General features: G+C 51.1%; 1 protein-coding gene across 1 annotated transcript; it reads right to left on the bottom strand.

The window, feature by feature from the left end:
- Positions 1 to 3,589: 3,589 nt before the first annotated feature.
- On the bottom strand, positions 3,590 to 27,470 carry ACER1 (alkaline ceramidase 1). Its single transcript, XM_042963008.1, has 9 exons — positions 27,420 to 27,470; positions 23,531 to 23,626; positions 23,278 to 23,403; positions 22,107 to 22,254; positions 8,794 to 8,967; positions 8,570 to 8,711; positions 7,717 to 7,854; positions 4,499 to 4,636; positions 3,590 to 4,199 (listed from the first exon to the last, which is right to left on the bottom strand). Exons 1-9 carry the CDS (start codon positions 27,468 to 27,470, stop codon positions 4,034 to 4,036), a joined length of 1,179 nt encoding a protein of 392 aa, XP_042818942.1. The 3' UTR covers positions 3,590 to 4,033.
- Between the last annotated feature and the right edge of the window lie 149 nt (positions 27,471 to 27,619).

Below are 27,619 nucleotides of genomic sequence, written 5' to 3' on the forward strand. Positions count from 1 at the left end.
ACACACACACAAACACACACTTTTTTTTTTTAAGTTCAACTGCTGATTCTAATGTGTAGACTGGGTTAAGAATCACTGAGCTATAGTTAATCACACTTTTTGTTGTTACTGTATCGAGTTTTCTGGTTGTTTTTATCTAGGGCAAATGACTTCTTAAAGTGGTAACAATGTTTCCTATTTGAACACAGCCGGAGAAAAGGGAGTAGATTTAAAGAAAGACATAAAGCAAATAGTAACTTGAGCTTTTGGCAAAATGCATGATTGATACATGTTATCTCAGTGTTGCAAACAATGAAATTGAGCCACAGAGAGGCTTCAAGTGGCCCCAGTCCCACAGCTAGAAAGTAACATTTTGAACCTAGGGAATCCAGTTTGCCCTCTGCTGCTGAACGTTAGGTGTCTATTGCCGCCTAGTGGTCTCGTTTATTTGCTCCCAAGGGGAGGGCTTGGCCTTTATTTACTGGCCTACCTTTCACCTAATAGACAGCTCAGCCCTTCACAATTTGGGGGGAATCCTCTTATCTGATCTCCAGCATGTTCCCTGTACCTACCAGTTTCTTGCCAGCCACAAATGCACACACAGCCAGCATACTGAACATGACCAAGCTGGAGCACAGCCCAGTGGCCAGTTGGAGTCCCATCTTAGATGAACTTCATCTCGGAGCGGGTCTTCTATATCACATTGAAGCCTGTGTCCCTTATCCCATAGACAATGGGGAGCCGTGAATGGTATGAGAGCAGACCCAGAGTAGGTGCAACAAAGTATTTCCCCGGGAAAGGGCAGCACAGCGGACGTCTGCTATTTTCACTGTGAAACAATCCCTGAGCCAGAGCCAATATGAGCCTGTAAGTGTGAATTTTTAAATGGCAGCCCTTCCGGGAGAATGCCAACCCATGACAGGGCATATGACTTGAGGGGGAACTTCAACCCCCAACCCCCACTCGCCCCCACCTGCCCCTCTCAGACGCCAGTTAGAGTGGGGCTCCCTCCTGGCAAGAGGAAGCACAGGTCCCAACCTAGCCAATCAAAGGACCGTGACTCTCTGGCTCCCGGGACTGGTTTAGTGGGGTCGGGCATGACCTAAGACCGGCTGAGAGCGGCTCTGGGAGCCGCTCACAAATTTTAGTTGTGGAGAAACTCACATAACATAAAACCAACCGTTAATGATGTTAAAGAATATATACAATTCAGTGGCATTGCGACCACCATCCGTAGCTAGCTCCAAAACATACTCTTTACCCCAAAAGGAAACTCATCCCCATTAGCTGTCACTCCCCGTTCCCTCCTCTCAGCTCCTGGCACCCACGCATCCGCTTCCTGTGTCTGTGGCTTTGCCTGTTCTGGACATTTCATATCAGTGAAATCACAAACCATGTGGCCTTTTGTGTCTGGCTTCTGTCTCAGAGCATCGTGTGTTCAGTGCTTCACCCCTTTTTATAGCAGAATAATATTCCACTGTATGGTCACACCACATTTGGTTTATCCATTCATCCCCCGATAGACACGAGAGCGAGGGAGACACAGAATCCGAAGCAGCTCCAGGCTCCGAGCTGTCAGCAGAGAGCCTGACGCCGGGCTCGAACTCATGAACCGTGAGATCGTGACCTGAGCCGAAGTCGAACGCTTCACCGACTGAGCCACCCAAGTGCCCCATCAATTTACATTTCTATCAGCAACGTGCAAGTGTCCCATTTTCTCCACATTCATTTTTCTGTTTTTTTTTTTTAATTTATTTATGACCAACTTCATAGATACGAAATGGCATCTCATGGCTTTGATTTACATTTCTCTAATGACATTGAGCATGTCCCCTCGGAGCTTCAGTATGTACTTTTCGATTTGGAAGGATGTGAAGCCTAGCACTGCTGAAAGCCGCTTCCCACCGCCCCCCCCCCCCCCCATGAGGTAGATCAGAGGGGTGGAGGGAGACCGACCCTGGTGATGTCACTCAGAAGCCTGGACCCGGCCGTATCTGCAGCTTGCTTCTTCACTTCAAATGTTTATATGCTGATTGTCCTTTTGTCAGTTCAGCCAGCTGGAGTGGAACGCTTTATCCTTTGCTACAAAGAGTCCTCCCTGATGGTGCCCGGGACTTGCCAAGATCACACAGCTACTTCAGGTTAGACGAGCCCAGTGTCCAGGCCTCCTACCCGCCCGCTGCCTCTATGCCCCAAGAGGAGGCTGTGAGGAGGGGTCGGCAGGGGCCAGGAGGTAGAGGCTGGGGACACACTGTTGCCATGCACTTAGGGACAGAGGCTTGGGTGGGAGGGACGGGAACAGATTTACCTCCACTCAAAGTTTTGAACGAAGGTTCTTCACGTCCCTCTAGAGACTCTCTCGCGAGCACAGCTCCTCTCCCCCACCGAAAACGCCGAGGCGACATTTTGCAGACAATTTTGCAGGTTGGCAGAAACACCCTCCCCTCTCTGCCCCTCTCTTCCTACCACCATCCATCCTGGGACCAGAGGTGAAGAACCTCAGGCTTCTAGAACGAGAAATCCCACAGGGCTCTGGAGGCAGTGGGCCTGAGATCCCGATTCGATCGTCCAGCTGACTAACTGCGGGGCGAGGGACTTTGGGGGAAGGACAGACCGGGTTCACATCCGGGCTGTGTGGTCCTGGGCAAGTTGCTTGCCCTCTCTGAGACACATCTATAAAACGAGAATGTTTGTGTCTGTCTGAAGGGCTGTGGGAGGGGGGTTAGGTTCGATGATGTGTGTCCTGGGCATATAGCACACGGTACTCAATAAACGTGAGTAGAGTAGAGGCTTTCAATTAGAGCGGAGGCTAGCCCAGCTCTCCAGCAGGCCAGAGGCCCGATGGGCTAGCCTCTACTCCTCTGGGAGTGAGCGATGGCCTAGATGCCAGACAATCTTCCTTTGCGAAGAATGTCAAGTGGCCCGTGGGTACCAAACCCAGCCCGGGCCCTCCGGTTACGAATTTCTTGCCATTTCCTAACCTCCAGTTCACCCACACCCCGGCAGTCACACACCTGCCGCTCTCTCTCCCCAGCACGGCCTTGCCAAGTTCTCCAGGATGGCTGGTCTCCTCTGGTCATGGAAGTTCATCCGGAAAGCGCACCCCCCCACCCCCACCCCGAGCACCCACTTGAAAGGGCTGCTTCCCCACCTCACGATTCTCTGAAACATCACCTGCTTCATCCCCGTGGCAGCACCCATTAGTGTCTGGAAATGCCTTCTGTGTCTTTGTATTTGTCCAACAGGTGTCTCCGCGTGACAGCAGGGACGTCGTATGTCTTTGCTGTCTGGTATCAGCAATGGGCATCTGTCCAACTCCACGCGCATTTGTCGAAGAGGTGAATGAATGAACGGGAAAACAGATGCAAAGCACATTTTCATACTACAGACAAGATGCTTCCGTTTCAAAGGTAGGAAAAATCACTTCCCCCAGATGAGACGACTAGGAAATCACGGAGCAGGATTCAAGCTTAGCTCTGCCCGACGCCGAGCCTGGTGCTCTTTATATTTCTTTTAAATGTTTATTTATTTTTGAGAGACAGAGCACGAGCGGGGGAGGGGCAGAGAGAGAGGGAGACGCAGAATCGGAAACAGGCTCCGAGCTGTCAGCACAGAGCCCGACGCGGGGCTCGAACTCACAAACCGCGAGCTCATTGCATGGCCAAGGACAGGTCCAGCAGTGACCACCGCTATCTATGAGATGCCCCGGGGACCAAGCCCCAGCCTGAGGCCGTTCGCAGTGGATGCCGGGTGATCGCAGCCCGTGGTGACCCAGCCTCACAAAGTGAACAGAAAAGAGGAACTGAAAGAGAATAAGGGCGGGTCGTGGAGTGGACCTATGCCGGGCAGCTCCCCCAGGTCATCAGACTACTGCACGGAAGGGTCGCGAGGTCCCCTGTCTTGGGGTGGGGCCGTGCAGGACGAGGAGGAAGGGGAAAGGGAGCTGGAGGAAAGAACCGTGAGTGTCTCTCAGACTCCTGATCCAGTCCTCCTTCCTCAAGACACTGGGGACTTGACTTGGCAGGTGGTTGGCTGGTCAAGAAGCTGGCAGACATCAGCAGTTCTTGTCATCACGGACTTCCACGTAGGGGAGCCCCACGGGCCACGTGTCCCGAGGCCAGTAGCGGACTTTGAGGGTGTGACCTGGCATCTCATACCTGGCGTCCACCAAGGCCATGGTAACCATGCCATAAGGGAAGGTGATGCTGATAAGCACATGCCTGTGGGGTGCAGGGAGGAGGTGGTGAGGGCACAGGATGTCCCCGAGCTAGCCCGATGCCCCCTCCTTGCTTCTCTCCTTACTTCTCATGGGTCCTGACCTCTCACGGGTTCTGACCTTCCAAAGGGACCTTCTGGACTTGACCCTTGACTGAAACCAGCACCCCCTCCCCCCCCCACACACACACAGGCACTCCCAGTATCCGTGCCTCCCCTCTCTGCCCCCAGGCTCCTGCTCCAAGCTCTGGCATCTTGAGATTTTCTGGTTCTGGGGCTCCGTACCTCCAGGGCAGGTCCTTACCAGATGCTGTGCAGGTAAAAGAAGTTAATCCGTTGCCAGAAACTGCAAAGCAAGCGGTCACTGATCCAGCTGGTCAGCGCGAAAGCCCATAACACTACAGACATCTCCATTATGTGCCGAAGCTCCTTGTTGTTGGTCCTAGGGAGAGAAGGAGGAAGATCAGAGCCTGGCTCAGATAGCAGAGCCTGAGGGGCTGATGGGAAATTCCTCCATCCAAGGAGATGAGGCCGGGAGCAGGGAATGACCAAGAGTACAAGGGGGAGGGGGCCCAATTTGTGCTTGTTGTTAACGTTTGCTGAGCACTTGTAGGATGCCAGGTACAGTTCTGAAAGTCCTTCGGGTCAGGGGCGCCTGGGTGCCTCAGTTGGTTAAGCTTCTGACTCTTGATTTCATCCCGGGTCATGCTGTCACGGTTCGTGAGTTCAAGCCCCACATCGGGCCCTGTGCTGACAGTGCAGATCCTGCCTGGGATTGTCTCTCTCTCCCTCCCTCTCTCTGCCCCTCCCGAGCTCTCCTGCACGCACGCTCTTTCTCTGCCTGTCACACACAACATAAATAGACTTAAAAAACAATAATAAAAGTCCTTCAGATCAAAACTCGGCCCTGACAGCAACGCTATGATTCTCGTTTCGTAGACGAGAGAGCAGGTGTGCGAGATTAAGGTATCGCTCTGACCGCACCCAAGGTTACACAGCCAGCAAGTGGAGCTGGGGGCTGAGCCAGGCTTGTCAGACTGCAGATTTCTTAATCAACTAGCCCTTCCCTGTTTGTGAGTTTGGGGCTCTGTGTGTGTGCACAACCGTGAGTCAGTGCAGGAGAATTCCTGTCCGTGTGGCTATGAGAACGTGCATGTCCATATGTGGGAGGGTAAATTCCCTGGAGGCCACGTCTCTTGGGACGACTCATGCTCAGAATCTGTTTCCCCAGCAGCAAAGCTGTCCCCGTGTCCTTCAGGAAAGAGCATATGAGGGAGTGTGATGAGGCAACGACTCCTTTATGGTTTACAGTGCGGGCCCTGCCCCCTAGTCTAAAACGGGACAGTGTGAACGTCACCCGAGAAAAAGAACAGTGAGGAAGCACTGGTGAAATCTGAACAGAGTCTGAGGTCTAGTTAATACCATCGTCAATTTCCTCCTTTTGAGGCTGTACTATGGTTACACAAGACACTCCATTGGAGAGGCTGGGGGGAGCTGGGGGAAAGGAGACACAAAACTCTGTACTATTTTTGAAACTTGCCAGGAGTCTGCAATCACTTCAAAATAAAAAGTTAAAAATACAGCACGGTGATTGCAATGGATCGAAACACCTCTAGGACGTAAACATCCGTGCATTCATAATAATACTTTTTAAAAACTTTCCGGGGTCCCTACTCAGGTAAGGCCCCAACTCATTACGCTAGAAATGGATCAGTTAAAGGAAACACTCAATGATCAGTCCTATCATTCCTGTGCAAAGCGTATTTCAAGGTTGATGAGTGAAAGTCCTTCTTAAAGGAGGAACTCCAGATAATCACTGCAGGAGGAATTATGGGCCTGATCAATCTTAATAGCACTAGATGTGGAATAACCACTCATTATGGGGGCCTAATGGGATGGAAAAAGAAGCACCCAGAACCACACATGACACATTCTAGCCTAAAAACATGTAAACCTAAATCCAGATCTAAATGTTAATTTTCAGGAAATACCAAATATGTGTCTATATCTATCTATATCTCTATCTCTATATCTATATCTATCTATATCTGTATCTATTCTATATCTATATCTATAAACACAACGAAAGACACCACACAGGAAGCAGACAGCTACATCTAGAATATTCTACAGGACAAAATGATGAAGTTTTTCTGTTATCAAATCAGAGGCAGGAAGACAGGGGAGGGAGGCAGAGACTGCTATGATATAAAGAAAACCTAAGATGGGGCGCCTGGGTGGCGCAGTCGGTTAAGCGTCCGACTTCAGCCAGGTCACGATCTCGCGGTCCGTGAGTTCGAGCCCCGCGTCAGGCTCTGGGCTGATGGCTCGGAGCCTGGAGCCTGTTTCCGATTCTGTGTCTCCCTCTCTCTCTGCCCCTCCCCCGTTCATGCTCTGTCTCTCTCTGTCCCCCAAAAAAAAAAAAACGTTGAAAAAAAAAAGAAAACCTAAGAGACTGTGTTTGCATCCCGCTTTCAACATGACTAGTTGTAAGAAGACATCTTGAGAAACTGAGGCAACATCACTTCAATCTGGGTATTGTCAACTTGGTTAGCACTGTGTGCGCCATATCTAACATTTGTCCCTCTAGATCCTTCCCTGACGCTCTCCGGTCTGCCCTATGCCCCAGGGAGGTGGGATGCTGAGTTGTGTGGACTGAATGCTTCCAGTTAGATTAGCTAATGGTTTCCAGTTGAGTTGGCCAATGGTTTCCAGTTGGAGTAGCCAGTGGTTTCCAGCTGGGTTGGCCAATGGAGCACCCCAGCGAGAAACCAAAGGATACGGGGAGAGTACAGTTAGAATATTTGTTTCTCTGGCCTCCTCCATGTGGGGTTGACTCAGGCTAGCTGCAACCAGCAACTGGAGGTGACATTTCTTGCTAAGGAGGCCCTCTCCACAGGGCTCTCTCCTTCCGGACTCTTGTAATCACTCCCTCCCATTACCCCCACCCAGGTATCCTGATGGTCATAGGAGCCCACGCTTATTAGCACAGGCGTTCTAAATTCCCTGGTGATTTTCCTACACCTGCCATCTCCTTTGTAAATAAGCCTTTTATTCAGCTCTCCTCAAATTGCCCCATTTGAGAGTCCCCCCCCCCACCTCTATCCTGTCAAGGTCTAGTATGGGTTAAAAAAAAAAAACCCTCTTAATTAGGAGGGTTAAATCCTGAAAAGTTCATAGGTGCCAGTGTATGGAATCTGGGGGAATGCATAACGCAAACGCTGAGAGTTGTCGAGGCTGGTTAGTGGGCACACGGAGGTTTATGGTGCAATAGTCTCTGCTTGTACGTATGTTTGGGGTTTTCATGATGCAAAGGACAAGTTCTGCCATCAGACAGCCTTAGGTTCCAATCCCAACAGTACTCCTTGTTAGTAGATGATCTTGGGGAAAGCATATCCTCTCCTTGAGCCTGGAGTCGATGAGCACTCTGGGGCTGGGACTCAATGAGTAAGCAGGGGAGGGGGGTGCCTGGAGGGTGATGGGAGCCACCTCCCCGGGCAGGCACCTGCGGCCACTACCCACTTCTTATACTCCTGGAACACGATGTAGAGGATGTGCACAGCGATGCTGTTGAGAGCGTATGCGTTGATCACAGGTCTCAGGAAGGACAGGAAGGTGCTGACCACCGTGGTGATGAGGACCAGACAGGTGAACCGGGGCCTGAGGGAAGAAGGACTCAGCTGTGGGAGGGTGACTGGAAGGGTCCGGCGGGGGGGGGGGGGGGTCAGGCAGGGTCAGGAGATCTCGCGGCAGAGGTAGATGAGCAAAGGGAAGGGGTTCTAGGGAGCCCAACTGAACTCAGAAAAAGATCTTGAGGCTCCCGGGTGGGCTCAGCAGAGCGTCCCAAGAAGGGTCGAGGCAGGGTCTGAAGGGGGTGGATAGGGTGACGAGAGGGTCTCAGGGAAGCTCAAAGGGCTTAGTCAGCTCAGCAGAGAGTGCCAGGGCCCAGGCCAGACAAGGGGTTAAGGGAAGTCAGGTAGGATTAAGGAAGGAATTACGTTGGTCCCAGACACTATCAGAAGAGGGGTCCAGGGAGCCTCAGGTGGGTCAAATAGCATCAGGAGAGAGATTCAGAGGGGTCTCGGGTCAAGAGAGGGGCCCAGGAGGATCCAAGGAAAGTTCCGGGGAGCCCAGGTGATAGGCTCATGGGAGAGGTCCCTGGGGCCCAGGTAAGCTTAAGTATGGGTTTGGTGGGTTTAGACACATTCTGGAGAAGGTACCAAACTATCCAGGTAGGATCAGGGGAGGATTTCCGGAGGGGGAGTTAAGTCAGATAAGGTCGGGAGAAAGCCCTGATCCGGCTGGTCGGGGGAGGGATTCCAAGGAACTCAGATGGGCTCTGATGGGACCCACAGAGGACCGGCCCCAGCCCCACCTGTTCTCTCCTAGGAAAGTGGGGAAGTAACAGCGAGGCATCCATATGCTGTAACTACTGGCCAGCAGCCACAGGATAGCAATCTCATCCAGCAGCTGGCCCAGGAGGCTAAGCGTCATGTGGAAATACATGGAGAATAGGCCTGGAGCAAGAGACAAAGGTAGGTGGTCAAGAGGGCTGTCCCCCCAACCCCCGCCACCCCAGTGTCACAGACCCCCACCTACCTATGACCATAAAGAGGATCCAAGTGATATAAATGCAGCGGGAGCGTTTCTGGGCATAGGGGTACATCAGAAACATCATGAGAGGCCCAAAGATGAAGAAGGTGACATTGCTGAACTGGAAAAGAGGAGGACGTGGGGAGGGGGTCGTCAGAAGCGGAGGCAGAGGAGGAAACCCTCAGTCCTTAGCCATTGGTCATCTGCCCTCTTTCAGGCAGTTAAGGAACCCAGACTCTGGCAATCGGTCGGTTGATATTGGCAGTCAACCAGTCATCAGTACATTCGTCACTCCGTCTGTTTTTCTATGAGTTCATTCACTCATTCACTCAACGAATGTGGCAAAGTCTATCTACTGACTTTCTGCAGCATACATTCTCCCCCTTTTCCTTCTAGAAATAAGATCCCCAACTTTAAGACACAGCGACGCAACTAAAGACTACATTTCCCAGCCTTCCTTGCAACTCGCTGAGCCCTTGTGACTTGGTCTGACCAATGGGATACGAATGCAAATGAATCTATTACTTTTTTTTTTTTCATTAATGTGAGCTACATTTATCAGGATTTACTGAATTAGAAAGTGAAACTGAGGGGGGCGCCTGGGTGGCTCAGTCGGTTAAGCGGCTGACTTCGGCTCAGGTCATGATCTCACGGTGTGTGAGTTCGAGCCCCGCATCGGGCTCTGTGCTGACAGCTCAGAGCCTGGAGCCTGCTTCGGATTCTGTGTCTCCCTTTCTCTCTGCCCCTCCCCCGCTCATTCTCTCTCTCTCTCTCTCTCTCTCTCTCTCTCTCTGTCAAAAAAAATAAAAATAAACATTAGGAAGTGAAACTGAGAAATTTTCAAAATGCAGGACTACACCAGCACACATTCCCTTGGCCATTTGAGAGATGATGTCATCACTCATCACAAAGCCCCTAGAAGATTCTATGGTACCCTGGTGAGATAATTAGAGTGAAAAAGGCAGATAAAATCTTCATGTTATTATGAAAATAATTTTCATCTCGAGGAACCTCTGAAAGCTCTAGAGACCCCACAGTGTCCCTGGACGCTGTTTTGAGAACCATTTCCCTGTGAATGGCAGAGCCAAAGGGCTTGATAACGTCGAGTTGCTGAATTCAGCTATTCCAGAACCATCTACCTCCAGACTTCCATTTCAAAAAAATAATCAGATATGATCCTTTCTAGTTAAGCTGTTTTTAGTGGGCTGTTTCATTTGAAACCAAAGAATACCAGTTCCTGGGATTCTGGGTCCAAGTGACGTGGGATTGGATCCACACTCCCCCCACCCACTAACTAGGAGGAGGTAAAATCAATGTTCTAACCTTCCATGTCTGCATTTCTGACATCTGCATTATCGCTCCCTCTTTGTGTCCTTGACCCAGAGGTCCCCAGGTCTCACTAGTCTATGAGTACAATTAAGGTGACAAGAACGTTTTCACCAGAATTCCAAGGGTTCAGAGTCCCTGACTGCTGATACAGGACTTCAAAGTTTCCCCCAGATATGTCTGGGCCACAGAGAGTATCTCACATGAGCTCAGAAAAAAAGGTGTTCTCACATATATTAAAAAAAAAAGGGGGGGTGCGTGGATGACTCAGTCGGTTGAGCGTCAGACATCCACTCAGGCCATGATCTCACGGTCCGTGGGTTCAAGCCCCGCATCGGGCTCTGTGCTGACAGCTCGGAGCCTGGAGCCTGCTTCAGCTTCTGTGTCTCTCCCTCTCTCTGGTCCTCCCCTGCTCATGCTCTGTCTTTCTCTGTCTCAAAAATAAATAAAAAACATATTAAAAAAAGAAAAGAAAAGAAAAAAACGTGAGGTCAGCCTGCTTGCTCACTCATTCGCAGCCTTCTCTCCCCAATAAAATCTTCCTCTTGTAAAGGTCTCTTTCGTTGCCTGAATCCCATCTTAGAAAGTGAAGAAACAGTGCCCTGTTAACTAGGGCACTCCGTTATTTCTCAACGTCCTGAAGACTAGGGCGCAAGTCAAAAGCAATGAGCTATCACCCCACACCAGTCAGAATGGCGAGTATTAAACAAGGGAAGAAGAAGAAATAACAAATGTCGGGGAGGATGTGGAGAAAGGGAAACCCTTGTGCACTGTGGGTGGGAAAGCAAATTGTGCAGCCGCTGTGGAGGCCCCTCAAAAAATTAAAAATAGAAATACCACATGAGCGGTTATTTTGCTGCTGAGCATTTACGCCCCAAAACACAAAAACGCTAATTTGGAAGAGAGGGAGACACAGAATCCGAAGCAGGCTCCAGGCTCTGAGCTGTCAGCCCAGCGCTTGACGCAGGACTCGAACCCACCAACTGTGAGATCATGACCTGAGCTGAAGTTGGACACTTAACCGACTGAGCCACCCAGGCACCCCCAAAATCTTTAAAACCTATAAAGAGGATGTGGTCTATACATACATCGGAATACTACTCAGCTGTAAAATAGCATAAAATCTTGCCATTTGTGACAAATGGATGGACCTAGAGAGTATCATGCTAAGTTCAATAAGACAGAGAAAGACAAATGCTGTGTGATTTCACTTTTATGTGGAATCTTAAAAACAAACGAACAAACAAAGAGAACAAATTCATAAATACAGAGAAGGATCTGGGTGTTGCCAGAGGGGAGGGGGGGAGGGGTAGGCAGATTATGCGAAGAGATACAAGCTTCCAGTTGCAAAATAAATAAGTCACAGGGCTGAAAAGTACAGCACAGGGAGTACAGTCAAGAATATTGTAATGACCTTGCGTTGTGACAGACGGTAACTATACTCACCGTGGTGAGCATTGTGGAACATATGTAATTGACAAATAAAACTAATATAATATTGTGTGTCAACTACACTTCAATAAAAAAAACTACAGAGCGTGGTGGTGGGTATAGGGAAATGATTTACCTGGTCCAAGGCCACCCTCTAGGAGCCTAGGTCCTGGGCACCAGGCAGGTGTCCCAAGGCAGGCGTCCTTCTGATTCTAGGGAAGCCCATGGCTCTCCTTGGGTGATGGCAAACCAGCTCAAAAGCCACCATGAGGACCCTTGGAAAACTGGTTTGGCACGAGTGGAACTGGTCTGGTTCCACTCGTTTTCCATGTCCTTGTTTTCCACGCCAAGGTGTCTGATGCCCACCAACGGACAAGTCAAACACATGTCTGGCATGGCCACCTAGCTCACAGTGACTACACACTTGGTGTGTCTGAATCATGAGCCCTGCCCCCCTCCCCCCACTGGAGTAGACGCCTATCCCAAACTGGGCCAATCAGATTTTCTCGGGAATTTGAAACTTGGAGCGAACGCAAAGCCTGGGAATCACCAAGATTGTGTCATGCCATTGTCAGTTCCCTAAGATCTGGGGATATCGTCTCGATGTTTAAGATATGTCAGCCGTCTTGCCACCACAAACAGACAAGACTGAGGCCACGGGGAGTCTGCCTTTGAGCTAAATCCTCCAGACCTGCCTTGGATCCCAGCCTTCCCAAGCAACTCATCTTTCCATTTTGAGATACCCCAGTACCTAGCCAATGCATTTTTCCTCTTTGGGTTTTTGGGTTTTTTTTTTTTTTGCTTAAGCTAGCTTTCTATTTCTTCAATCCAGCAAAATCAACACCATTGGTATATTAGCTAGGGTTCTTCGGTAGCAAGCAACAGGAAATGAATTTGGTGAACTTTTACCACAAATATAAATATGTGTGTATGTAATTACTCATTAAATTAGTTATCATTCAGTCATTTATTATGGTGAACTCATTAATCAAAAGAATTGCGGAAGACAAGGAAAACCAGAAACCACAACAGCTCTGAGCCTTGAATGGACAGTCTCTTCAGGAGGCAGCTTTTGGGCAACTTTGTAGCTGTTCTATCCGGGCCCGAGATTCATCAAATTCTGGAATGTTGCCGAGACCACACCCACCCTTGGCCAGAGGAGGGGGAGCTCCTTGACTGACCACCCCACTGAGACCATAACCAGTTGGAGAAGGGCAGCTAGGGGGTCATAGGGAAAATGGGGCCATGGATACTGAATACGGGCAAAATCCCAAACAAATCCTACGTTCCCTCTGCCTTCAAACACCAGCCCTTAGGGTGTATCGAGCGTGGCCAGAGATGCTGAACCAACCAGTTTCCCAAACTCTAAACCCTCCATTTAAAACACATCTGTGACTCCCATAAATAAAATGCAAACTGTTAAACTTGACTTACAAACTCCCTCCATGACTCATCTCTCTCCACCTTCAACTTTATCATCTAGGTGTGAGGGATGACCCACTTCTTCCAAATGAGCCATGCTTTCTCTCACCCCTTAACCTCCAGAAGTTTGCACGTGCCGTCCGTACTGCCTGGAACATCCCTTGTCCCCACTTACCCCTCTTGGCCAGGCCAACTACACCTCCACCTGTCACCTGGGCATCACTTTCCGATAAAGCCTTCCCAATTCCCCAAGGCAGGGTCAGGTGGCCTCCCGCTGTGCTACGTCCCTCTGTCCTAACGTTTGTCCGCCAGTCTGGAACTGTCTCGCTGTCCCACTAGACGGCTCTCAGAACAGGGGCTGTGTCCTCCCCATTCAGGAAATATTTCCTGTTGACTGGACCTCAAAACAGGTTTACACGGATCACCAGTCACATACGTGAAAACACTTGGCAGAAGAATGTCTTGTGCCTGGAACATTCTGGATGGAAGGCGTTAGGACTGTCACTTTCTCACCTGTTGACATCATGGTTTTGTAGACATTGCTTTTAATCCTCGCATCCCCCTGCTCCGCCTCCCCATCCCCCCAACGTGTGGCTTTCTAGTCCTTTTTCTGGCAATGAGAAAACTGGATCTCAGAGAGGTGGAGTGACTTCCCTGAGGTCTCACAGCTCTGGGGGACTCCAGAGTTTGCTTTTACCCCCTGCCTTAAGAGACAAGAGGCCTAGACGGGTGGCAATGATTAAGAGGGAGCGTCCCTGCTCCCTGGCTGCGTGACGTAATGTCTCTGGGTTTCCCTTTCCTGCATCAGTAAAATGGGGGAGCATAATGAACGCTACTGTGGAAGCTGTTGGAGGGGGACGTGTGAGGCCAGGCACCGAAAGACTGCATTGCCAGGGATGTGGTCCTAGCTCGATGAAGAGCAAGGGCCTGCTGCGGCTGTTGTTGTTGTGGGAGATAATAGTAACAGGCTTATCCTTGGTTTCCTTGCTCCAGGTTTGGGGGCCAGCAGAACCCAAGACTGAAGTTTCCGAGAACGCCCCCGAGCGTGCAGAATGAGGCCAAAGCAATGGGCGGAGCCTCTGATTAATGGGCTCCAACTGGTTCCGGAGTCTCTGATAGCATCAGAGACTGCCCTCTGCCAGGGCCTGCCTCCCTGCCTGGGGCCAGCCCGTTTCCCAACCCCTGGCCCCACCCAGACTCTGTGAGGCTGGAGACGCACCTGCCCAGGACCAAGAGCTGGACTCTCTGGGCCCCAGCCCCAGCAGGTGTCTTCATAGTCATTCATTCATTCACTCACTCACTCACTCACTCATTCATTGTTTGCTTACCAGCCATTCCTTCATACCTACTATGTTGTTCAAATGCCACAACGGAGCCCCCAGACACAATCTGCCTTCACGGGTGCATCCAGTCGGGGTTTGGGACACATTGCAGGCCTCATTTGCCTTCTCTACCTCCGAGCGCCGCAGTGGGGATTAGAGAACCAAGGGCTCTGGGGCCAGTTTTGCTCACTGCTGTGAAATTCCACGGTCTAGAGCGGTGCCTCACACACAGCGGTGCTCAGAAAGTTTTTGTAGACAATGATGTGTGCAGAGAACACACGTCAATAACGTAGCCATGTGCCTGGCCCGGGTGTTATCGTGGCTGCTGTGTTGCTTTGATTCTGGAATAATTTGCTTTTTTGATCACCGGTACCCTGCAGGGTCTCTGGCAAATAGATGTGGCTGGGTGCCTCAGGTCTGGAAGAAGGAAAGGAGGGAAGGGCAGGGGGGGAGAAGAGAGGGAGGGAAGAAGGAAGTGAGAGAAGAAAGGCGGGGAGAAGGGAGGGCGGCAGACAGACCAGAATTGACTGCCCACCTCGGCCTTGGGAAAAGGCAGTGGGGGAACCCCTTTCTCACTTACCCCGGCCACCCAAGCTGCCCCTCCCGCCCCCCACAAACGGCTTCTCTCCCACCCGTCGTTTCATTTGTGGGTTCCACCGATTCAACCTTGACGGTGACCTCCGTGAGGACAATACACAACTATTCGACCCCTGGCTGTGTCCCCAACACCCACCGGGCGCTCAAGAAAAAAAGCCGCCGAATCAATCACATCAACGAAACACCCCCAAGCTCTTTCTCCCCACCGCCAAAGCTCAAACTCCCACCACCCACACCTGGCTCTGTCACCTGTCGAGGACCCCCCTCCGCATCCACTCAACCAATGCGCGTGAATGTGGGGGCAGGGCTGGGGGTGTGCAGCTAAAGCAGCAGTCACAGACCCTCCCTGAACGGGACTTACTTGCATGAATTAAGAAACACATAATTAATTCTTAATCACACAGTAACTGAGCGGCCTCGCGATGCGGTGGTTAATTAAGTGAGAGACTCTGGGACCAGGTGGGCAGACGCAGCTTTTGTGCCCGTGCTATTTACCTGCTGTGCAACCCTGGGGAAGAAACGTACACTCTCTGAGCCTTTACCCCCCACTTGTAAAATGTGGAGAATAAAGAGTCCCTACTTCTTAGAATTGCTCTGGGGGTTATACGGGAAGTGCCACCTGTTAAGCGAAGGTAATACACTAACACTTCCGCATCTCTGGCCATGTTTACCTTCTAATAGTAATAACTTTATTCAATGCTTGGGATGTACCAAGAACTGTAAATTTTTTTAGATCTGTTTTTTTTTTTTTTCCAAATGGAGGTATAAATCACATATGCTCAAATTCGCTCTTCTAACGTGTGAAGCCCGGGGGCGCCTGGGTGGCTCAGTCCGTTAAGCACCCGATTCTTGGTTTCAGCTCAGGTCATGATTTCACAGTTCACGAGATCGAGCCCCGCATTGGGCTCTGTGCTGGCAGCGTGGAACCTGCTGGGGATGCTCTCTCTCCTCTCTCTCTGCCCCTCCCCAGCTCGTGCACGCACACACATGGGCTCTCTCTCTCTCTCTCAGAAATAAATAAATTACCTTTAAAAATAAATATATAAAGCGTGCAAGTCTGTGGCTTTACTCTACTATTCATGAGGTTGTGCAACCATCACCACTCTCTAGTTCTAGAACATTCTCACCTCCCCGGAAGGAAACCCTGTATCCATGAGCACTCCCTCCTCCCCCCGCCCCCCAGCAACCACGAATCTGCCCCTTCGGCTCTGCAGATTTGACTCTTCTGGGCATTTCACGTGGATGGAATCCTACCAAACGTGGCCTTTGGTGGCTGGCTTCTCACGGCACGTCCTGTTTCCAGGGTTCATCCATGTTGTGGCATCAGCGCCTCCCTCCTGTTTATGGCTGAGTAGTCCATTGTGTGGACGAGCATTTGGGATGCCCAGCAGTTGCTTCGTCCTCTCCATGGTCCTGTGAGTTAATTACTATTAGTACCCCACAGCTGCTCCCTTTCTGAATAAGAACTCAGCGAATATTTGCTGAATAAATAGGAAGGGAGGAAGGAAGGAAAGGAGGAAGGAAGGAGGAGGGAATAAGGAAGGAAGGAAGGAGGAGGGAGGAAGGAAGGAAAGAAGGAAGGAGGAAGGAAGGGAGGGAAGAAGGAAAGAAGGAAGGAAGGGAAGAAGGAAGGAAGGGAGGGAGGAAGGAAGGAAGGGAAGAAGGAAGGGAGGGAGGGAGGAAGGAAGGAAGGAAGGAAGGGAAGAAGGAAGGAAGGGAAGAAGGAAGGGAAGAAGGAAGGGAGGAAGGAAGGGAAGAAGGAAGGGAAGAAGGAAGGAAGGAGGAAGGAGGAAGGAAGGAAGGGAAGAAGGGAAGAAGGAAGGAAGGGAAGAAGGAAGGAACGAAGGGAGGGAGGGAGGAAGGAAGGAAGGGAAGAAGGAAGGAACGAAGGCAGGGAGGGAGGGGCAAAGGAAGGAAGGAAGGAAGGAAGGGAAGAAGGAAGGGAAGAAGGAAGGAAGGAGGAGGGAATAAGGAAGGAAGGGAAGAAGGAAGGAAGGGAGGGAAGGAGGGAGGAAGGAAGGAAAGAAGGAAGGAAGGAAGGAAGGAGGAGGGAATAAGGAAGGAAGGAAGGGAAGAAGGAAGGAAGGGAGGGAAGGAGGGAGGAAGGAAGGGAAGAAGGAAGGAAGGAGAAGGGAGGAAGGAAGGAAAGGAGTCTTTCTTTCTTCCCAGTACCACCTGGCATGCTGTACCCTTGACTTCTGTTTATTTTTTGTCTCCTCCATACCCAGGACACCAGCCCCATAAGGGGAGGCATTTTGGTTTGCGTTGGTCATCTCTGTGCCCCCAGAGCTTGGAACAGTGGCTGTCCCAATTCTTGCTGAATCATGCACAAAATGGAGGGGCCGTTATCTCTTTGAGTTGGACCCCTCTGTCACCCCCCAGAAGGCTTTTTCTGAAGCAGAAAAGAGGTCCAGAAGGACCTATCGAGTCTGGGCCAGCATGTGTCATGGGCATGATCACCATTGTGTGAAATTATTCAGTTAATAGTGTCTGCCCTCCCTGAGAGCAGGAACCATGCCCCTCCTCGTTTTCCGGGAGCGGGGTGGCTGGCACAAATGCTTTTGCTGTGAATTCGATGAGAAGGAATACAGAAGAGGGAGGTATGGTTTAAAACTCACGGGGGGCACCTGGGTGTCTCAGTTAAGCATCTGACCCTTGATTTCAGCTCAGGTCATGATCTCGAGGTTGGTGAGTTCAAGCCCCACATTGGCCTCCATGCCAAAGGTGCAGAGCCGCCTTGGGATTCTCTCTCTCCCCCCTCCCTCTGTATGCCCCTCCCCTGCTTGCCTGCTCTCTCTTAAATGAATAAACAAGCAGTAAAAAAAAAAACAAAAAACAAAAAACAGGGGCACCCGGGTGGCTCAGTCGGTTAAGCGTCCGACTTCGGCTCAGGTCATGATCTCACGGCTCATGAGTTCGAGCCCCGCATCGGGCTCTGTGCTGACAGCTCAGAGCCTGGAGCCTGCTTCGGATTCTCTCTCTCTCTCTCTCTCTCTCTCTCTCTCTGCTCCTCCCCTGCTCATGCTCCGTCTCTCTCTCCTTCAAAAATAAATAAACATTTAAAAAAAAAACTTTTAAATAAAATAATAAAATAAAACTCATGGGACCTGCTACTCACAGCCAGGGGCTCAGAGAGGGACAGGTCTCCCCCTGCACCACACAGCATTCAGAGAAGAGGGGCTGAAGCCCTCGCCCTGCAAAGGCCAGCAGCAGAAACGCTCAGTTGCAGAAAGAGGTAGGAGGCGTGGGCACTGCAGGCTCCCACTCGGATCGCTCTGTGCCTTCCATTGTACCCACCCCCATACTCTTCCCACTCATTCCCACCCCTGCACCCCTGCCTATCCAACCCTCCCCACAACCCCGTCCAGCCATCCCCTCCCTTTGTCCTGTACCCAAGCATCTGAGAGGGAGCTTTCTGGAAAGGATGAGACGCAGAGCTTCTGAAGCTTTGGCAGGACCCCAAGAAAGAAATTCAGCAAGACAGCTGCTTCTCAGAGCTGGCGGGGGGGGGGGGGCGGGGAGGGCTTGAAACTTCCTCTCCCGCCACTTGAAACTCTCCTAAGTTGTCAGCAGCCCAGAAGGAGGCCACACCTGGAGGCCACCAGGCTAATGCCAACAGAAGCAGACTGAAGCGGCCCACACCTTGACTTCTCCCCCGCCCCACCCAATCCAGGCCCTCCCACACCCTTGACCTCTATTCCTGTTGGATCTGCTGTCCTGTCTCTCCGGGGCCCATCTATGGCGGGCAAGCAGGTGTCCCAGCCGCTCCCCACATCATTGACTCTTCGCTGTTCAAAAGTCATCCATGGCTCCCGGGTGCCCTCACCATGGAGCCCACACTCCTCTGCTTGGCATTCCTCCTTTGGCACCTGGAAACCTCACCCACCTTTCCCTCAGCCCTCGGTTCCTCCCCCACCGGCAGCCTGGGCTCTGGCTTTAAACCAACTGTGTCTTGAGATGCTGTTCTCTCTCGCCTCAAGACCTCTGCTTCTGCTGGCCCATTTGGTCTGTATGCCTTGGAGACACTTACTCATTCTTCAAGCATTGAGATCCCCTCCACATTCAGCAGGCACAGTCCTAGTGGGTCATCCCCATGGCTCCCCTCTGCTCCCTCTGGTCCCTTGGCCCTCCCTCTGCCACAAGCTAACCATGGGGCGGGGCAGATCTGACCCTGGACCCCCCACTTCCTTAGCCCGGGAGCACATAGCATCTCTGGGACCCCGGGATCAATCAGCACGCATTGGTTTATGGCGTTCTTGTTGGACGAATGCATGAGCCCAGCGAGTCTATCAGCAAATGTGGGACGTAGTTCAAACACTCCGACTCAGCATTTCTTCTCATATTCTAGCCACGGAAACACTCCTACCCTTCCCTAACTGTGCAGCCCCTTTCATGTCCAGAACTCAGTACATCCTTCTCTCCTCTCCTCCCTTTTCCTTGACTCCCACCCTGCTTGGCAAAACTTCCTGCTCATCTTTCAAACCCGATTCCCAGGTGTCCTCCTCTGTGAAACTTGCCAACACGCGGGATGAGTCCTCCAGTGGTTCCTCCTTCCTGCTTCTATTCCCTGATCATGTGGCCCTGGGTTTTGCCCCAGATTCAGCCAACCCTGCGAGCAGTGCAATGAGAAAGCAAAATATCCTTCAGAGGTGCCTGGGTGGCTCAGTCGGTTGAGTGTCCAACTCTTGATTTGGGCTCAGATCGTGATCTCACGCTTTGTGAGATCGAGTCCCGCATCGGGCTCTGCGGAATATGCTTGGGAGTTTCTCTCTCCCTTCCTCTCTCTTTGTCCCTCCCCCACTCGTGCGTGTGCTCTCTCTCTCTCTCTCAAAATAAATAAATAAACTTTTAAAAAAACTCTTGCTACTGTTGGTGGGAATGCAAACCGGTGCGGCCACTCTGGAAAACAGCGCGGAGGTCCCTCAAAAAATTAAAAATAGAACTACCTTACGACCCAGCAATTGTACTACTAGGAATTTATCCAAAGGACACAGGAGTGCTGATGCATAGGGGCACTTGTACCCCAATGTTTATAGCAGCACTTTCAACAGTAGCCAAACGATGGAAAGAGCCTAAATGTCCATCAACTGACGAATGCATAAAGAAAATGTGGTTTACATATACAATGGAATACTACTTGGCAATGAAAAAGAATGAAATCTGGCCATTTGCAACAACATGGATGGAACTAAAGGGTATTATGCTAAGAGAAATAAGTCAGTCAGAGAAAGACAAATACCATATGATTTCACTCACATGTGGAATTTGAGAAACTTAACAGATGATCCTGAGGGAAGGGAAGGAAAAATAAGATAAAAACACAGAGGGAAGCCACCACAAGAGACTCTTAAATATAGAGAACAGACTGGGGGGTTGATGGGGGGGCGGGGGAGAGGGGAAAGTGGGTGATGGGCATGAAGGAGGGCACTTGTTGGGATGAGTACTGGGTGTTGCATGTAAGTGATGGGTCATTGGGTTCTATTTCCTGAAGCCAACACTATACCGTATGTTGGCTAACTTCAGAATCACAAAAATAACAAAAAAAATATATTGCTACATATTTCGTCTTCACTTATAGACCTCGAGCAAACACATGCTTTTAAAGAGCTTGGTGGTATTTCGCCAGAACGTGCTGAGCCCTCACAGGTTGGTGAAAGTGTTATGGCTTCCTTTTTATTTATTCATTCATTTATTGCAATTGCAAATGACTCAGACAGGACTTTGTACGTAAATTCTGTTCACCATTGGAACTCTCTCTGTGATGCAAGTTCCTGGAGGTTCAGTGACCGAGTGGGGGCGGTGAAGGTGCTAGAGGTACGTCTACATCTCAACACAAGTTGACACCTTGCACACGGGAAGCTGCGAAATAGGAGCGTGCCTGCATTTGCTGCAAAACAAACTCGGTTTTAATTACTGATTTGCGAAGCCAAAAAAGAAAAGATCTTATTAGTTTCTAGTTGGCTGCTTATTATTTATGTATATGTAACAATTATTGTTACATCATATAAGATATACCATATTATATGCAGCACATAATACACAATATGTAATAAATACATTATTCTATCTTATGAATATTATATATGTGTGTATATCATATACCACATAATAAATATATTATTGTATAATATAAAATATTATATATTGTGTACGTATATTATATACAATATGCATATACAATTCTATCAGAAGCTGGCAAACCATGGCCCTGTATCAATTCTACCCAATGTCTTCTGTTGCATGGCTTGCGAGCTGAGAATGACATTTGTGCTTTTAAATGGTTAAAAAAAAATAAAACAAGAAGAGTATCTTGTGACACGTGAAAGTTACATGAAATGCACATTTCAGTGTCCACAGATAGAGTTTTATTGCCACACGGCCCCCCTCATTTGTTTATATGCCGTCTGTGGCTGCTTTCCAGGTACAATGGCAGAGCGGAGTCCTTTCCACAGGGATCGTATGGCCCCCAAAGCCAAACATATTTAACATCTGGCCTCTACAGCAGACGTTTGCCAACCCCTGACCTATATGACTGATTAGCTCTGGTGATGGGTTCAGGCTACTCAGAAGTGTTTTAGAGGAGAGAATCTTGGGGAGACCCTTTATAACCTAATCTGCATTCAATTCCTTAAGTTCTGGCGGTTTTGCCAGAGCCTTTTCTTTTCTTTTTAATTTTTTTAATGTTTATTTATTTTTGAGAGACAGAGAGACAGAGAGAGAGAGAGAGAGAGACAGAGTGCAAGCAGGGAGGGGCAGCGAGAGAGGGAGACACCGAATCGGAAGCAGGCTCCAGGCTCCGAGCTGTCAGCCCAGAGCCCAAAGCGCGGCTCGAACTCAAGGACTGTGAGATCATGACCTGAGCCAAAGCTGGGCGCTTTAACCGACTGAACCCCCCACGTGCCCCTGCCAGAGCCTTTGTGATAGAAGAGAAAATATCCAAGTATGTTCACACCAGGGAAAGGTAGCTACTATTTTGTGAAACTTTTGTTTCCGTTTGATAAGTACCTGGAAATGCAGGTACCCGGTGATGACGCTGTGGAAATCTGGTGTGTGTCATAGCCATGTCTCCTGCACCCTGGGAGTGTCCCCCACTCACTCAATTGGCTGCATTTAGAGGCAGGCTGAAGGGAGGCTCCCTGAACGCTCCTCCCCGAATCCACGCACAGAGGAGCGTTTCGCGTAGGCATGTGCGGCTAGACTGGGGTCTCAGCCCAGCCCTACGGCAGCCCTTTCTCGGTGCCTTCTCTGGGGCCCCCACCTCAGGGTGGACTGCCAGGGACTCCAGGGAGAAGGGTCCCAGACCCCCAAACCTCTTCTCCACCTCAGAGATCGGCACGTTCAGCCCCCTCCTGTTTTTCAGGCAAGAGCACTGAGGACCAGAGTCAGTATCTCTGTCCAGGAGGAGCAAGAAACAGGGAGACCACAGAGAAGCCCTGAATCTCAAACTTCCGTGCCCCTCCCCCCGGCTCTGGAAAGCGGTGGGGTCAAAGTAACAGGGCAAGAGTGAGGGAGGCATCTGGGACTGAGCTTCCAATCCCCAAGCCCCCAAAACATCTCCTGGACCCACCAAGTTCAAATCCTAGCTCTAAGTGCCACGGTGACCCTGGGCATATCTTTCGCCTCCCCTTTGAGCGCCCTCAGTATGCGCAGGGCACAGAGCAAAGCACGTTGCCTGCACCACCCACCGACCGTCCCAGAAGCTCCAGGGACAAGGGCAGCCTGCCTTATTCACCGCAGTCTCCCCAGCACCCCGCAGGAGGAGAAGCACGGCCACATGAATCTTTGGCCGCTTGCGTCTTCTAAGATTCCCTGAAATGCCACTGCCATCCAGGCATTTTGAGCCCTTCCGATATGGCCTCATACCATGGATGGGGGGAAAGAGGACTACTGTGCCCAGAACTGAGGGGTCCCCGGGACATGAGACTTCCGATGCTGAAACCAGGATAGTCCCCAGCAAACTGGAATGAGTTGGTCAACCTAAGCTGGGGGTACAGCTGAGAACAAAATAGACACAGCCGTCTCCTCCAGGAAGCCCTTCCTGATCCATCCCTCTGCCACTGGCTCATGGATCACCTCTGCCCTCCCCGCTCCCCAGGGCTGCCCCCGCACCTCCCATTAGAGCACCATCACCCTGGCTTGTGAATGCCTGGAGTCACATGCGTGTCCTCCGCTCCAGGGGAACAGGGAGCCTGGCTATTTTCCTGGTCACTGCTGCATTTCCAAAACCTACCACAGATGCCCCATGAGTGAACAAAGGCCAGCACCCCTTGCCTAACAGACGGACGAAAGCTCAGAGAGGTGAACGCTCCAGCAGGATTCTCCAGCGGCCGTGTGGAGAAGCCGGGGTTTGAACCCCCCCGTCCGGCGAGACCGCTGCCCCCAGCCCTCTCACCGTGTTGTAGAACTCGGCCACCAGCTCCGAGTGCTGGAAGTTACTCTCGCACCAGTCCACCTCGGAGCTCTGGTAGGCGAAGATGCTGGGCATCCTGATGTGGCGCCCGCTGCCCACTGGCTGGGTCTGGCGGCGAGCAGCATGAGAGCCTAGATGGGCCGGGCCGGGTGAGACGGGCAGAGGGCAGCTGTTGCTCCACAGCAGGGAGGAAAAACCTGCCGAACCGCTCCCCGGTTGCACCAGGACGGCCTACCTGTGCGGTGGAGGTGGCAGCTGCCCTGGGCAGAAGCCGAGGGGCTGGCACCATCCAGGCAGGGCACGGGAGGGCCAGATCATGGGCCTCCCGTCCCTACCCACGCGGAGTGGGAGTTAGGGGTCTGGTACGAGAATGCCGATTTAAAATATTAAAGAGCCCCTGGAGATGAGTACCCTGGCTACCCCTGCTTTGGAGGTGGGCAGACGGAGGCAGAGAGAGCGAAGCCACCTGCCGAAGGCACGCAAGGTGAAAACGCCACGACGTGGAAACAGACAGCTGAGTCCAGACTCTAGGCTCTTACCCATTAGGCTGAACTATGTCCACGCTGTCAAAGCTCTGTGCTGCTACTCGCCACACCGGGGGCAAGGGCAGCACACCCAGCCCCAGGGGCTTGGCTCAGCTCCCTTGTCGTCCTTGGCTGTGTAACCTTGCCCTATCATTTCTCCTCCGGGGGCCTCGGTCTTCCTGTTTGTGCTATGGGAAGGCGGGGCTGGATTGAAGCCATTTCTCTCGGGTGGTCAAAACTACGCCCAGAGTGTCCCAGCTTCTACCAGGGGCCACCTGCAAAACCCCCATGAAGGGAGGGATCTGCAGAGCTCCAAGTCTGGGGGTCCCTGGGCCTGGCTTCCAAGGGCTGTGGCAAGCTCTGGTTTTCGAGTCAGCAAGGCCTGAGTTTGAATTCTGAGTTCCTCCCCTTCCTAAGCTGTGTGACCTCCCGGGCAAGTGAATCCACCTCTCTGAGCCTCAGTTTGCTCATCTGTAACACGAGGAGGGTGGCGGTAGGCCCAGGTGTCTTTATAAAGGCACACCGAGATAAAGCCAGTCAAGAGCTTAGCTCGGTGCCTGGCCCAATGTGGGCCCAAGAGAAATGGCAAAATGGGTTTTCTTATTGTAGCCGATCTCGAACTTTAAGGCAACCTGTGGGAATAATAATAACAGTGGCACATTTTACTGAGTACTTACTGGTGCCAGGCTCTTTCCTAAGTGCTTAGCACTCAGTATTATTTCATTGAATGTTCTTGGCAGCTCGAGGAGAGACTTACCATCTCCAGGTCACTGGCAAAGAAACGGAAGCCCAGAGAAGTTAAGTGATTTACTCAAGGTCACACAGCTAAAAAGTAGTGAGAGACTAGATCCACACTTCCCTCGTGTGTAAGATGGGAATAACAGTGCCTCTCAGAGCTGCTGTGCAAAGTTTGCCTTAACTGCTGGTGGCACCCACTTCCCATTCGTGGCAGGGAAATAAATTGATTTAAGCTTTATAATTCTGGGGGTGGTTACATAAATCTATACATGTGAAGAAATTGCGCGCACACACACACACACACACACAGGAACGAATATAGCAGGTGTTGAGATCTGAATCAGTTCTATAGATTAATCGATGTAAACGTCCTGATTTTGAAACTGTACCACTGGAGAAAACTGGATATAGGGTACAGGAGACCTCTCTGTGAAATTTTTGCAACTTCTTGCGAGTGTACAATTATTCCAAAATAAAAGAGTTGTGCTTCTTTTTCATTAACTGATTTAGGTTTTCAGTTGGAGGAAGAACGGATCAGCAGACTGTGGTATATCAATACGATGGAATATAAAGGAGCCTGCCTTATAAAGGAAGGAAATCCTGGCACCTGCTACAACGTGGATGAACTTTGAGGATGTTGTGTTCAATGAAATAAACCAGACACAAAACAACAAACACTGTCTGGTGTCCCTAGAGGCGTCCCGTCCACAGAGACAGAGAGCGGATGGTGGGAGCCAGGGGTGAGGCAGGGGGTGGGGAGTCCGTGTTTCATGGGGACAGAGTCTCAGTCTGGGGAGGTGAAAGTTCTGGAGACGGATGGTGGGCAGGGCCGCACCATTATATGGAAGTCCTTTATGCCACAGCTTAGCCATGCAAACCGTTTCAAAATGGTTCAGATGGTCAACTTTAAGTTGTGCATATTTCACCACAGTTTTATTTATTTATTTTTTAATTTTTTTAAATGTTTTTATTTATTTTTGAGACAGAGAGAGACAGAGCATGAACGGGGGAGGGGCAGAGAGAGAGGGAGACACAGAATCGGAAGCAGGCTCCAGGCTCTGAGCCATCAGCCCAGAGCCCGACGCGGGGCTCGAACCCACGAACTGTGAGATCACGACCTGAGCCGAAGTCGGACGCTTAACCGACTGAGCCACCCAGGCGCCCACACCACAGTTTTAAAAAGCCAATGGTTTAGGTTTCTAAAGGGGGTTTTGTCTGATAAAACATCAATAAATAAGAGTTCAGGCAGAAGGTAGATAACATGAAAATCTTGAGGGTGGTCTGTGAAAGTCAGAAATTTGGGGACTACTGAGGTGCGTGCTCAGGGCCCAGCCCAGAGCCTAACGTGGCTGCTGTCACTGGTATACTCCTTGTTGTTATTATTATCCACATCTTGTCAGAGCTTCCATTTTCCACCCCCTGCCAGGTGCCCAGAGAGCTGCCTTCCAGATCCTCTGGGAAGACGGGAAAGATGCCAGGTTTGGAGATGAGATAAGTTCCCAGAGCCTGAATTAAAAGTGCTGCCCGAGTGGCTCTCTACTCTCCCAGAGCAGCTGGAATCCCACCGTCTAGCCATAGCCCTGGCCCCCAAATCCCCTCCCCAGGTGGGCCAGGAGAGCAAACATATACCAACCCCACCTCTCCCAGCCCAGCTGAACGCGGAGAGCCTGAGTCCCTGGGGGGGGGGGGGGGGGGGGCGAGGTGCAGGGGGCGGGGTGCTGAGCACTCTGAGGCCCCTCCCTGTTCAAATCCAGGGCAGGGTACAACTGTCGGGATCTGGCCATCAGGGACCTCAGTGAAGGGTTTAGCAGCAGGAAGCAAGGTGGTGACAGGTGCCCACGTCCGGTCCAGCCTGGAGAGTTTGGGAAATCATCCTGCACAGAGCCGACTAGGAAAACAGCACAGCCAGATAAGTGTGTGATTTCTCTCTCTGCTAGGGAGAGAGATGGAGGCTAGCGTGTGCAAAGGGCCAGAGCCTGGGAGAAGGGGTGTATGAGTGCTGGGGGCTGCTTACAAATTAAGACAGTGGCTTAAAACAAGACACACATATTATGCTACAGTTCTACAGATCAGGAGTTTGAAATGAGTCTTATAGGGCTAAAATCAAGGTGTCCACTGGGCTGGTTCCTCCTGGAGGCTCTAGAGGAGAATCCATTCCTTGCCTTTTCCAGCTTCTAGAAGCTTCCCACATTCTTTGGCTCGGTGGGGGGGGGGGGCATCCTCCATTTCAATGCATGCTGCTCCCTTTTGGATTCCATCATTACACCTCCCTCTCTCTGACTGTGACCCTCTTCCAAGGACACTGGGATGACACAGGGACCACCAGGACAATCCTGCAGAGTCTCTTTGCAGGTAACATTCCCAAGTTTCAGTACCAAGGATGTGGGTATTGGGGAGAAACGCTAATCTACTCACCACAGGGGGAAGGAGGAGGGTCTGGAGGTAGCGGCATTGGGGGCTGAGAAGAGGGGTGAAATAAATTCGGGCTAGCTGGATATGTGCACAGAATTGGGGATGAGAATGGGCACGGGGCTGGGGAGTGGACAGGGCGATGGGGTGTAGAGGGGTTTGGGAAGGGGCTGGAGACTGGGTTGGGGTTGGAGAAGAGGTCAGGGGTTTATGGCAGAATTGGAGATCGAGGTGCTGGGGATGGAAAGGGGCCAGTGTGGGCCTGTGGGTGGGGCTGGGACTCTGTCTCTGGTGGACAAGGGCATCCCTCCCACTCCCCTCACCCGGGCAAAGGTCTCACGTGCTCTTATTGGGGGGGAGGTCTCTTCCACTCTTCTTCTCCCTCCCTTCAACACCCTCCCCAGGTTTGAAGCTGGGGTCTGTCCTTGGCTTCTGTCAACTGCCAGTGCGCACCTGGTCCAGGTAACTGGTCACAAAGACCATCAGGCATCCCAGCCCCGCCATGCTGCTCAGTTGCAAGGCCACTGTTAACTCCTCTCACCCCCACCATGAGCCTCAATAGGAAAGGGACGGATTTCTTCTTATCCGTGTTCTCATAAGCATCACACAACAGGTGCGCGTCACAGAAAACACAAGTCAGCAAAGAGAAAATT

This window comes from Panthera tigris, chromosome A2 (genome assembly GCF_018350195.1).
Source record: "Panthera tigris isolate Pti1 chromosome A2, P.tigris_Pti1_mat1.1, whole genome shotgun sequence".
Taxonomy (NCBI): Eukaryota; Metazoa; Chordata; class Mammalia; order Carnivora; family Felidae; genus Panthera; species Panthera tigris.

Bases quoted from the DNA above. Each gene is read 5' to 3' on its own strand.
- ACER1 (XM_042963008.1), bottom strand. From the start codon at position 27,470: ATGGCGGGGCTGGGATGCCTGATGGTCTTTGTGACCAGTTACCTGGAC. The intron at 22,255-23,277 runs GTGAGAGGGCTG...TCTGGTCCTCAG, and splicing joins TGGCCGAGTTCTACAACACG to TGCTCTTGCCTGAAAAACAG. The intron at 7,855-8,569 runs GTGGGGCTGGGG...TTCTTCCCTCAG, and splicing joins ACTTTCCTAGGAGAGAACAG to GCCCCGGTTCACCTGTCTGG.